The sequence below is a fragment of the Macaca nemestrina genome, chromosome 9 (genome assembly GCF_043159975.1).
Source record: "Macaca nemestrina isolate mMacNem1 chromosome 9, mMacNem.hap1, whole genome shotgun sequence".
NCBI lineage: Eukaryota > Metazoa > Chordata > Mammalia > Primates > Cercopithecidae > Macaca > Macaca nemestrina.
The window spans coordinates 87,772,230-87,783,130 of NC_092133.1; the positions used below are offsets into that span (position 1 = coordinate 87,772,230).

At 53.8% G+C, this 10,901-nt stretch overlaps 1 protein-coding gene across 1 annotated transcript in view; it reads right to left on the bottom strand.

Moving 5' to 3' along the window:
- Positions 1-10,154, bottom strand: part of LOC105486634 (arachidonate 5-lipoxygenase) — a 60,622-nt gene extending 50,468 nt beyond the window's left edge. The window contains exons 1-2 of the mRNA XM_011749573.3: positions 9,935-10,154; positions 1,391-1,589 (exon numbers count right to left, since the gene is read on the bottom strand). Of these exons, the coding sequence (XP_011747875.2) occupies positions 1,391-1,589; positions 9,935-10,084 (349 nt within the window). The 5' untranslated portion in view covers positions 10,085-10,154. The remainder of the gene's footprint in view (positions 1-1,390; positions 1,590-9,934) is intronic.
- Between the last annotated feature and the right edge of the window lie 747 nt (positions 10,155-10,901).

Genomic DNA, 10,901 nt, shown 5'->3' on the forward strand with positions numbered 1-10,901 from the left:
TGGTCCCTCTGCGCATGGGCCCACAGCTTTGTGATGCCCCTTTCTTAAACCCTCATCCTAGTGTACCATCTGTTTTTTGCCGAGATGAGCTGAAGGGTCTGCAGGAAGAAGGGCTTCATAACTGAGACCTTGGGTAGATGGGCAGGAGGGAGTTTCAGAGCCAGCATTTTCTAACTACCAGAAAAGGAGAAGTGCCCTCTCCACAACTTTCCACATTCTGACGACCACAAGAATAAATGAACTTTGTGATTTTTTTCCTGTCATTAGGTAGGGGGACAAAAATCCTCTTATCTCCGTGTTCAGAAATATTCTGGAAATTTGGTTTCTTAAGTCAAACTCCACATCAGAAACGATGGGATGTGGCCTGGTAGCTTAAGAACAGCAGGTACATAATAACATTTTTATCCTTTGTCTCAGTTTTCTTAGCTATATAATGGGGATAATAGTCATTTCTTCCTACCTACCCCACCAGACTTCTGTGAAAAACACACTAGCTACAGGAAACTTGTCAAAGAGGAAGAGTTTGAAGCTGTCATGGCAGAAGCAGTGGCTTCCTCTTATTATTACAGTGGCTGCCTGGCCTTTGAAGACTTATCTTTCCAGGTTTAAACTGAGAGCAAGCAGAAGGGTTATGACTTGAAGTGAGGTAGGATTTTGCCGGGTACACTAGGAGGCTGGGTGTGCAAGGCGGTTCATTCAGGGAGAGTGGCCTTGGCTGACCTTGATGCCTGCTTCTCTCTCTGATGCTCTGTACCAGGTCAGCTGTGTGTTCCTTACAAAGAATGGCCTCCTGACTGGGATCTGACTAAGGGGAGCAGATTTGAGGTTCTTCTCTCTTTCAGCAAAAAGTGAGACTTGGGGTTGAAGAACTGGTAACTGTGACTAACAGGCCTGTCCATCGCCCCTCGGAGCTGGCACTTGGGGTGCTCCTTGTCCACCCCTTCACTCCCCAGGCCCACAAGGGCACCCCGAGCTTGCCTGAGCCCTACTGTGATCTCAGAGAGGGCAGGCTATGAACCTAGAAAGTGATGTCACACCCTGGCAACTGGAGAAGTGCCCCTCCAGGGGCATGTCCCATAGCTATCTGCCTCAGTGGACCTTAGTTACCCACTGACAAAAAGGGAGGCACAACCCTCCCCTGTAGAACTGTAGCACAGAGTGAGGACATGATGGCAGTGAAGCCTAGGGCCACCTGCTCCACCCTCAGGGGCTTGGATGAATCCCAAAGAAAGTCACGCCTCCTGCAGGTGCGTCGAGACACAGGGCAGAGCCCTCCCACTTCTCGCCCCTGCACAGCAGTGTCATTCCTCCTATGACTACAGTGCTTTGAGGACAGGAAGAACTTTCGGTTCTCGGGAAGCCTGGGGCAGAAGGGGCCTGAGCTGCTCACCGCGTCCATCCCTCAGGACTACCTCGCCATCACCGGTGATCCAGCGGTAGCAGGGGTACTCGATGTAGTCCCCTTGGGGCGTCTTCAGCGTGATGTACTTCAGGTACCAGTCGTCATGCAGCCAGTACTTGCGCTTCTCGATTTTGACCAGCTGGATCTCGCCCAGTTCCTCATCCACAGTCACGTCGTACGAATCCACCTGGGAAGGAGGACAGGCAATCAGGCCATGTGTGGTCTCCTGAGCCTTTGTTCTGAAGGTATTAAGAATTTGTCACCCCAAACTATGCTGCTCTGGCATAGGGACTATGTTGAATGAAAAGCACTTAAAAAAACAGCAGGTGCAAGATCACTCTGACATTCGTGCTGTTTCTTAGAAGCAGGAGATGAAAGTCCCCTGTGAAAGATGTCCTCCCTACACCAAAAGGAAAGTAACACTCTTTTCATCAAGTTTGGGAAGCTGAAGCCAAAATAAATCCAAACAGATCTTGTACAACGCGCCCTGACCTCCCGAGTCACTTCTCTGCCCAATTACCTGCCCTAGCCCAAGCCCCTTGGCCTTATCACCTTACACAACTAATCATCCAATGCAGTATCTAAGGGGGATTGACTCTAACTGCTTCTTGGGGTCTTCATCTTTTTAAGAGGGCTCCCATGCCACGTACAACTTGTATTAAAGAAATCTGTATGCTTTTGCCCATGAATCTGTCTTATGCCGATTCTCAGGCCTAGCCAAAATGCGAAGAGGTAGAGTTCTGCCTCCACTAAAGTTCATGGAGCCAAGATGCTTCATGAACACCTTAAATGAACTCCTGAATTCATTTAGTCAAGACATTCACTGAAGGCCTGCCCCTGACAAGGCTCAGTGCTAAGACCCAGGCAGGTGGCAGAAATGGACAAGTCCTGGGCCCTACTCTTGAGGAGAGAGAATCCAGTGAGCCAGGACAGTGCCGTGCTGCTCAGAGGGCAATGTCTGCTGTCTGCACTTAGCTCAGGCTGGAGGATAGGGAGACGCCCAGGCTCATGCCTGCACCTGTGAGGCTGTGCCCAGTGAGGGTCCGCAGTTGCCCCCACATGGGACGGCCTTGTGGGAGGCCTTTACAACTGGTGATGGGCTTGCTGAAAGTGGATCTCCACAACGACGCTGGGAGTGCAGGGGAGTTATGACCCCTTCCACAGATGAAGACATCGAGGCTCAGTGACTCCCACCTCTGCCACTTAGAGCAGAGCGGGAGCCCCGCCCCAGGCCTTTCCATCACAGCCACTTCCTCTCTTTCCAGTTATCAGTGTAGCTAATAAGTGAGTGAAAATGGTGAGGCTTAGATACAGGGAACTTGCATGGATTTGAGTCCTCCTGGGACATCTGCAGTTCACAGCCGCATGGTGATGCCTAGAGAACAGTGAGATCAAGCGGCTCCAGCTGCACCTGTGGTATTACTGGTGGCAGGGTGAGACTGGCCTTGCAACTAGAAGGCACCACCCCAGGCTGTGTACAGCGCTGCTGCCCAGGCCTCCGGGACAAGGCTGCTTGGCTTCCTCCCTGCCAGGCTCCTGCTTCCAGGACACAGGTGGCTCTGAGGCAGCAGCCATAGCTTCTAGAGGGCTTGTGTCTCTGCAGCAATGGATGGCAAACAGGAAGGTGGGATGAGAGGCTCAGGCATTGCATTACATGTTCTGATGACCAGCAGGTTTGGAAAGCCCTGGACTTGATGCCCTCCAAGGCATTTTCTTCTTTATTTTGAGGTGGAGTCTCACTGTGTTGCTCAGGCTGGAGTACAGCGTCTCGATCGCGGCTCATTGCAACCTCCACTTCCAAGGTTCAAGTGATTCTTCTGCCTCAGACTCCCAAGTAGCTGGGACTACAGGCACCTGCTACCACATCTGGCTAAGTTTTGCATTTTTAGTAGAGACAGGGTTTCACCATGTTGGCCAGGCTGGTCTTGAACTCCTGACCTCAAGTTCCACCTGCCTCAGCCTCCCAAAGTGCTGTGATTACAGTCATGAGCCACTGTGCCTGGCCCCTCCAAGGCACTTTCTAAGTCAGATTAATCAACCCTTGAGCTTTATCCAAGGCAGCAGAACCTAGACTTCTCAGCACGATGGCAAAGTGGAAGGGGCAAGGGGTATCATCCTTTGAGCCCAGGCATCCCCATTCCATGCCCTGCCTCCAAGCTGCCAGGAGGACCCCTGGAGGGCTTCCTAAGAGGAATGGGAAGTCAAGTGTTTTCCGCAAACCTCTTGGCTCTGAACGCTGTGAGCAGTTTGGGGTGGCTGACACTGAGGCCAGACGCTTGTGGTCAGAAAGCGGAAGCTTCCTCCCTGTGCTCTGTGGTTTAGGCCAGAGGTCCTAGGCACAGTTTCTGATGGCAGAGGAACCAGGCCCATGTGCTGGGATGACATGTCTTGGATCCAGCCACATGTGGACCAGCCTCGGCCCCACGAGAATCCCCCTCCTGCGGGCAGAGTACCAGCCTCACCTTTCACCTCTGAGAAAGAGCCTTCCTGCCACAGCTCATCCTCAGGAGAGCAGGGCCACAGACAAGGCCTCGCCCATCATGGGCAGGGCGGGCAGATTCTGATGGGACAGGAGTCTCAGCATCTCAGGGGCTCAGGCTCATCTGGAGGAGTAGAGTGGGGGCTGAGTGGCCCAGGACTGGATACGCATTGGGCCTGCCCCACGCCAGGCCCTGCACGCCACAGGGATTTACAGAGACCTCAGCTGCAGGTTGTGAGCCAAGACAGAGATTCCTGATCCCACTAATGATGGGAAGAGGGCAGTGAGGGGCAGAAGGCTGGGTGGGCCGTGGGGTCTGGAGCTCTGAATTCACATCCCAGCTTCAGGCAACTAGCTGGATGGCACATTGCTTCATTCTCTGAAGCTGTTTCTTCATCTACCCAAGGATGACAACCCCTCACTTACAGGACCATTGAGAAAACGAAGTGACACCGTCCTGGGTGGCCTCCTTTCTCCAGAGGCACAGGCCACTGGTTGTGTGTGTCAGAACCACCGATGCCCCTTCCCGAATCCAGGAGGTTGCAGGACACCAGGCCCTGCACTGCCTGTGAGCTAGCACGGGCCCCTGCGTTGCAGCCCCTTCGTGACTACATGTGCCAATCCAAGTAACCAGAGCACACATGGGAGGAGGAAACTGAACCTGTGACCTCAAACCCCTTTGCTCAAAGCCTAGAAGGAACTCCTGAAAGGGTGGAGACAGGGCTGTGAGGACAGAGGGAGAGTGGGAGGCATTCTGAGTGCTGGTGGGGCAGGCAGAGCAAGTTCATGTGCAGTGAGGACTGAGGGGCGGCCACCAGAGGCCTGGGCCTGGGCCAGAGTGTGGCTGCTGCAGGGGAAGTGGCTTTCCTGTGGCTCTGAGGGGTTGGAGAGGGAGGAAGGTGTCCCTGGGGGATAGATGCCAGGAAAGCTGGAGGAGGGGCAGGAGAAGCTGAAGGGGACACTCTCATAGGAGGGAGGCGCCCAGTACCTTGGACTAAGAGGAGAGGGAGATGGGCCGAGGAGGCATTCCAGGACTGCACAGGTCCCACAGGGAGAGCCTGTTGTCTGCCTGGGGGTGATGACCCACACGAAGAGACTGAGCAGCTTCTCTGAAGAAGCGGACAGTGGGGTGACCCTCCAGCACATCTGTGGTGCAGTCACAGGGGACTGGGACACTCCTGGCCCCCTGCTCTATCCACACCTGCAGGCACCTGGTGGAGAGCCCCGAGTTTCACTTGGAGTAAAATCACTAGGCAGATTTACGAGGACTCCATCTGCCATCTGACGGAGCCTTCCACATCAGGAGGGGGCCAGGCCTGCAGTCTTGCAGTCTATGGCCAGCCCAGCCACTTTCCTGGTGCTGGCTTCAGGCCTGAATGTGATAAGAGGTGAACAAGGGGCGGAGGGCTCCAGCCTCGACCCAACTCAGGAAGTAAAATACAAAGCTTGGTGGCTGTGGTTCCAACATCCCAGGGGGTACTACTGGAAGAATGACAGATAGAGAAAGGCCTCCCTCCAGGAAAATACCAGGGTCACATGTGTCAAACTGCCAAGTAAGGTCTTTGGAAGGTGTGTGGAACTACAGTGCCCATCTTCCTCCCTCCTCTGTGGGCCAAGTACACTGGGCTGATGCTGTATTTGTCTATTAGATGTGACACATTAAATTCTCAGGTGACACATTGAATTATGATGGGCACTATCAGCAGTGGACACCCCACAACAGGCCCTCAGGAAGCACTGGACCTGGGAATGGCCGAGCAGATGACTGTCCTGCTTTATAGATAGAAACTGAGGCTCAGAGACCAATGGTGGCCTCAAGATCAGAACCTACACCTGTGTGATGGCCAAGCCCAGGTTCCTCCCACAGTTCCCCAAGGCCACATCTTGAGAAAAGCCCTGAACCAGAAGCTAGAAGGCCTAGCTTTGAGCCCTGGTTCGTACACTGGATGGAGTATAAAGGGGCAATGCGGAGTGGCGTGGAAGGACAGTGTAAAAGCTTCATAAGAGAGGGTATTTGAGGCAGCTTTTGGGGGCTGATCAGATTTCAGAGGGGAGGTTAGCAGGAGGACGGGCATGGGTAGGACATTTCAGATGTGGAGAACTGGGAGGGCAGGGTCCCCAGGGGAATTCACACGTGGGAGGAGGAAGGCTGGGCACAGTTTCTGGGGACAGAAGTGGGTGGCGTGGTGGTGCAGATGCTGGAGAGAGACAAGGGAACACCTGCAACTCACCGGCCTCCTTTCACAAGGGGCCACTTTGCTGATTTTGCTTATTGCTTTTAACTTTTTATTGGATATGTAGTTTTAAAGCTTTTGAATATTTCAGCAAAGTGTGAGTTGGTCAGTTTTCATGTGAGCTTTCTATCAGCATTTTAGGAAAGTTTTCATCTGCCTTTCATCAGATTTCTGCTGTTGCTGGGACAGGGAAATGGATCTCTCTGCAGAAGCAAGGATGTGTGCCCCAGCTCCAGGCTACCCATATTGGAGGGGGACCAATGAGGGGCTTGTGGAAGGAGGAGGCTGTAGAACAGAGAGGAAGACTGGGGGTCAGATAAAACAGAGACTCGGGATGAGAGAGGAGGAGGTTATGGGGAAGAGGTGGGGAGAGCAAGGGATGGAGAGAGGGATGGGGACAGTGGATAGGGAGACCAAGGGGCAGAGAAGGGGAAAATGTGGGACAGAGAGCCGGAGATTGAGGGAGCAGAGAAGGGGCCTCCAAGAGGTGGCTGGAAGACAGTGTAGAGAAAAATTCAGAGCAGAAGAGAAGGGAGAGTTGTAAGGCAGAGAGCAGAAATGGGGAGCATTGAGGGGACTGGGAACAGGGGAAGGAAGAGGAGGCAGAAGAGGGGGCAGAATGTAGGGAAAAGATGGCTCAGAGGGGAAGACTGGGAGATGACAGAGGGATTGAGGGTCATAACAAAGAAATATTTATGCTCCACTAATATATTTCCATTCACAAGAAAGAGGTATTCTAGAATTAATTTTTCATGAATGTTAGAATACTCACTGACTATATTTAAGAAGCATGTATCGTTATAAGACTTTTCTACACTTGTTGAACACATTCAAGTATCATATATTAAACACCACCCTATTACCCTTAGCTTTCTTAAAAGTACTAGCACGGAATGAAATGGGCCAACTAAGATTTCTCAGAAACCTTCAGATCTGTTACAGTCATCGTATCTGATCTGAATTACTTTAAATTTACAGAGTTAAAGAAACAAATCAACTTGTTAAATTTGCCTAGACTTGGGTTAGCCTCTGGAAATAAGGCCATTCTGTGTAGGATCCTGGCTTTCTCCAGCAGACAGTGGGGAGCCAAGGAAGACACAACTGTTTATAGGATAATCCCACCTGCAAAGAGCTTGATTCCCAGTCCTGACTGAACCACTATGCAGAACTCTGATGAGAATAACAAGGGACTTGTGACTCACTTTTATCAAGGAAAAAATCAGTCCTGTTCATTATTCGACTGAACTATGCCCTAGAGGAGGGGGATGTGGACCTGCCAATAACTTGGAAATGATTGAATTGTGTGGCAATACCTTTATTGTTATTGCTATCATTACTACTGTTAACAATACAGATTTTAACACTTTTCCCTGTAAAATGGGATAACCTTGTCTTCTCAGCAAGTACCTCCTCTAGGGTTTTTCTTTTACCTTTACCCAAAAAGGATGATTGTCTTTACAGATACCAAGCTGGGAGAATGAGGAAGTAGTTTTGGGCTGGGCAAGAGAAAGTGTGGAGTAACTTTGCATCAACAGGAACTTTCTCAAAAGCTGAATTTTTCAAGGAAACTTTCAGCCTTAGCTGGTTCCCCACCCTGCGGTAGCCCCCACCCCCATCCCCCCCCCCCCCCCCCCCGATTTAGATCCCTCTCAACCCAATGGAAATGTGACATGCAAACCTCTCCTGAAATTTGCGCCTGGGATTCCGGCTGAGGTGTTTAATTATAATGTCATTTGAATGACTTCTCAGGGTGGGGAAGACAGACCCAGAGAGGGAGATAGTAGACAAAACAGTGCCTTCACTCTTCGTCCGAAGAGCCCACTATGGCCATGTTAGGGTGTCCCCTCCAGGGGGAAAAGCCCGTGCCACGCAGTGTGAGCACACCGATGGCCTGTGCTTCTAGAACCTTATGATGTGTGGAGGAGAATGGGGAGGGGAAAGCACTTACAAAGGGGAAGTAGTCTGTATCCTGTCCTTCTCCCCTAGGTGTGGGGGAATCCATGAAATAACGGAAGTAAATGAAGGTGCATCAGAAATGGCAGAGCGAGCCATCACCCTAAATGGATGACACATTAACTCCAAGGCACAGCAGTCCTCAGGGCCAGTTCCCTGACTGGGGCAACTAAGCAACTGAAGGTTGGTCTTGTACTCAACGCCTAACTCTTCTTGAAGGGAGCTCAAGCCAGGTTGCTAACGACCTTGGCTGAGGACCATGTCGTGCTACAGCGAGGGTCTGAGGCTCCTGGATAGGAATCGAACCCATGGAGAGGTTGGAATCCATAAAAAGAATCATTTTTACTTACTTCAGGCTCTGCACACCTAAAAGATGGCAAATTTTATCCAAGAATAATCAGTTGAAACATGAACTTGCCAGTTGTATTTGTCCATTATAAGCAATTTCATACGGTTTGATCAAATAGTAAACTAAATGGTGAGAAGGCAGCTTGGTAAAGTCTAAATCTTTTTGGTCCAGTTAGGAGCTGGGGTGGGGGTGGAAGGGAACTGATATTCCCTGTGCACATGCAGTATGTCTGGGACTATTACCAGTCATTTATGGAGCGCTTCCTCTGCCAGGTACTGAAGTAGGCATTTCTGGTTTTTTTTTTTTTTTTTTTTTTTTTTGAGACGGAGTCTCACTTTGTCGCCTAGGCTGGAGTGCCGTGGCACCATCTCGGCTCACTGCAAGCTCCGCCTCCTGGGTTCACGCCATTCTCCTGCCTCAGCCTCCCAAGTAGCTGGGACTACAGGCATGCACCACCACGCCCGGCTAATTTTTTGTATTTTTAGTAAAGACGGGGTTTCACCGTGTTAGCCAGGATGGTCTCGATCTTCTGAGCTCGTGATCCGCCCGCCTCGGCCTCCCAAAGTGCTGGGATTACAGGCGTAGGCATTTCATTAAAGGCTCAGCGAGAACTGCGACCTGCCCATGCTCATGGAAAAGAGTCGTGGGGCTGGAATTCAGGTCCAGATCAGCATTAGGAACTAGCTTCCAAATGCTGAGGGCTCCCCCGAGTCCTCACACCTAGCGTGGAAGTGTTCCCTGGTGTACATTCTGCTGGGAGGGAGTGCAGCCCCTCCATTTAAGAAAGGCCTCTCCTCGCCTGGGTTCTGTTCCTTCCCTTTAATTTTCTCTGGGGCCTGTCCTGAGAATGTAAGCAGCCCAGGTGCTGTCTGAGCCACCAGATGGGCCTGGGCTCACCCACGACTCATGGACCAGACTGAAGTCAACCCTCCACTTTACAGCTGGGGAAACTGAGGCCCAGACTAAAGGTAGAGTGAGCTGATGGTCATGTCTGGACGAAACTCAGGCCTCTGGACCCGCTGACCTGCACCCTCCCCCACGGCTCACAGCATGCTGCTCTGAGGTGCCCTCAGAGTTCTGTGAGCATGACCCCTCTGCCTCTCCCTCCCAGTGCCACCTGCGGAAGGAGCCTGAGGAAGCGGTGGCACAAGAAATGCGGACCAGTGAAGGCGGCTCCAGAGCCTCCGAACCCAGATCTTGAAGTGAAGAGGAAACCTTGGGCCTTCTCCTCCCAGGGAAGACGTGCGGCGCCCTGCAGACGGCACGCGGGAAGTCTCCCGTTTCCCACGCGGGTCGCGGCCGCAGTCAGGGGTCCTGGACGCTTCCCCACCGGGGTACCTACCGGCCGCTGGGAGCCCAGGGCGCGCCCCACCGCTGTTCTGCCCGCCCCGACGGAGTCCTAGACACCCCCACCCCTGTCCGGGCCGCCCCGACGGGCCCTCAGCGCCCCCGCCCAGGCCTCTGCGTTCCAAACCGGGTCCCGGACGCCCCCCAGCCCGCGCCCCGCCCACGCTCACCGCGCCGCGCTCGAAGTCGTTGTAGAAGGGCTTGTCCAGCAGGTGCTTCTCGCTGCAGCCCGCCGAGCCCAGGAGGCTGAGGTAGATGTAGTCGTCAGTGCCGGCAAACCACTGGCTGCCAGTGGCCACGGTGACCGTGTAGGAGGGCATGGCACGGGCCGCAGGCGCAGCGAGCGCGGGGAGCCGCGGCTCGGCTGTCCAGGCGTCCGAATCTGGCGCCGCAGCCTCCTCCCACCACTGGTCGGGGCCCCGGTCCCGGCCCCGCCCCGGCCTGGCCCCCGGCTCCCGGCCGCCTCCGCCCCGGCCCCCACAGTACTTCCCTCCCACCCTTCACACGGCGCCGACTGCGCTGGACCTCGCCTTGGACTGGGCAGGGGGGCTCGCTCCTGGGTCTCTCCTCCTCAGCAAGGTGTCTGTATCTGCAGCCAGGGGACTGCGGCAACCTCGGCTGCCATCCCTCATCCATTCGTTCACTCGGTCTCTCCTGCATTGCTTCCACCCTTTGTCCTGCCTGCCTGCCTTGGCTTCGCCTGTAGGCGCTGGGGTGGAGCTGCGGGGATCCCCTAGAAATCTAGCCGCAGCCTCTGCTCTCCGCAAGTTCTCAGTGCCACGCCGCGGTATTTAGAGCAGGGGTGCTCCGAGAGTCTGTAGGGGAAGAGCGACCCATGGGGGAATCAGGAGGGCTTCCTGGAGGAGGCCACCCCAGCGCTGATACAAAGTTTGGATTCTGGAGCACAGAGGCTCCCTCAGCGCCGGCGTCCTCACTGGCTGGACCTGCGGCTTCTGGCCGGGGGGCAGGCGGGCGCCGAGACCGCGCCCAGGCCGGGAGATGGTCATTGCTCGCAGGAGGCAAGCTGGACTGGGTCACCACACCTGGACGTCCGAGGCTGTCTAGGGGAGGCCAGGGATCACGGGTCGGCTCTCTAAATCGCGGCAGGCAAATGCTTGGAAGGGGTGTGGAATATGG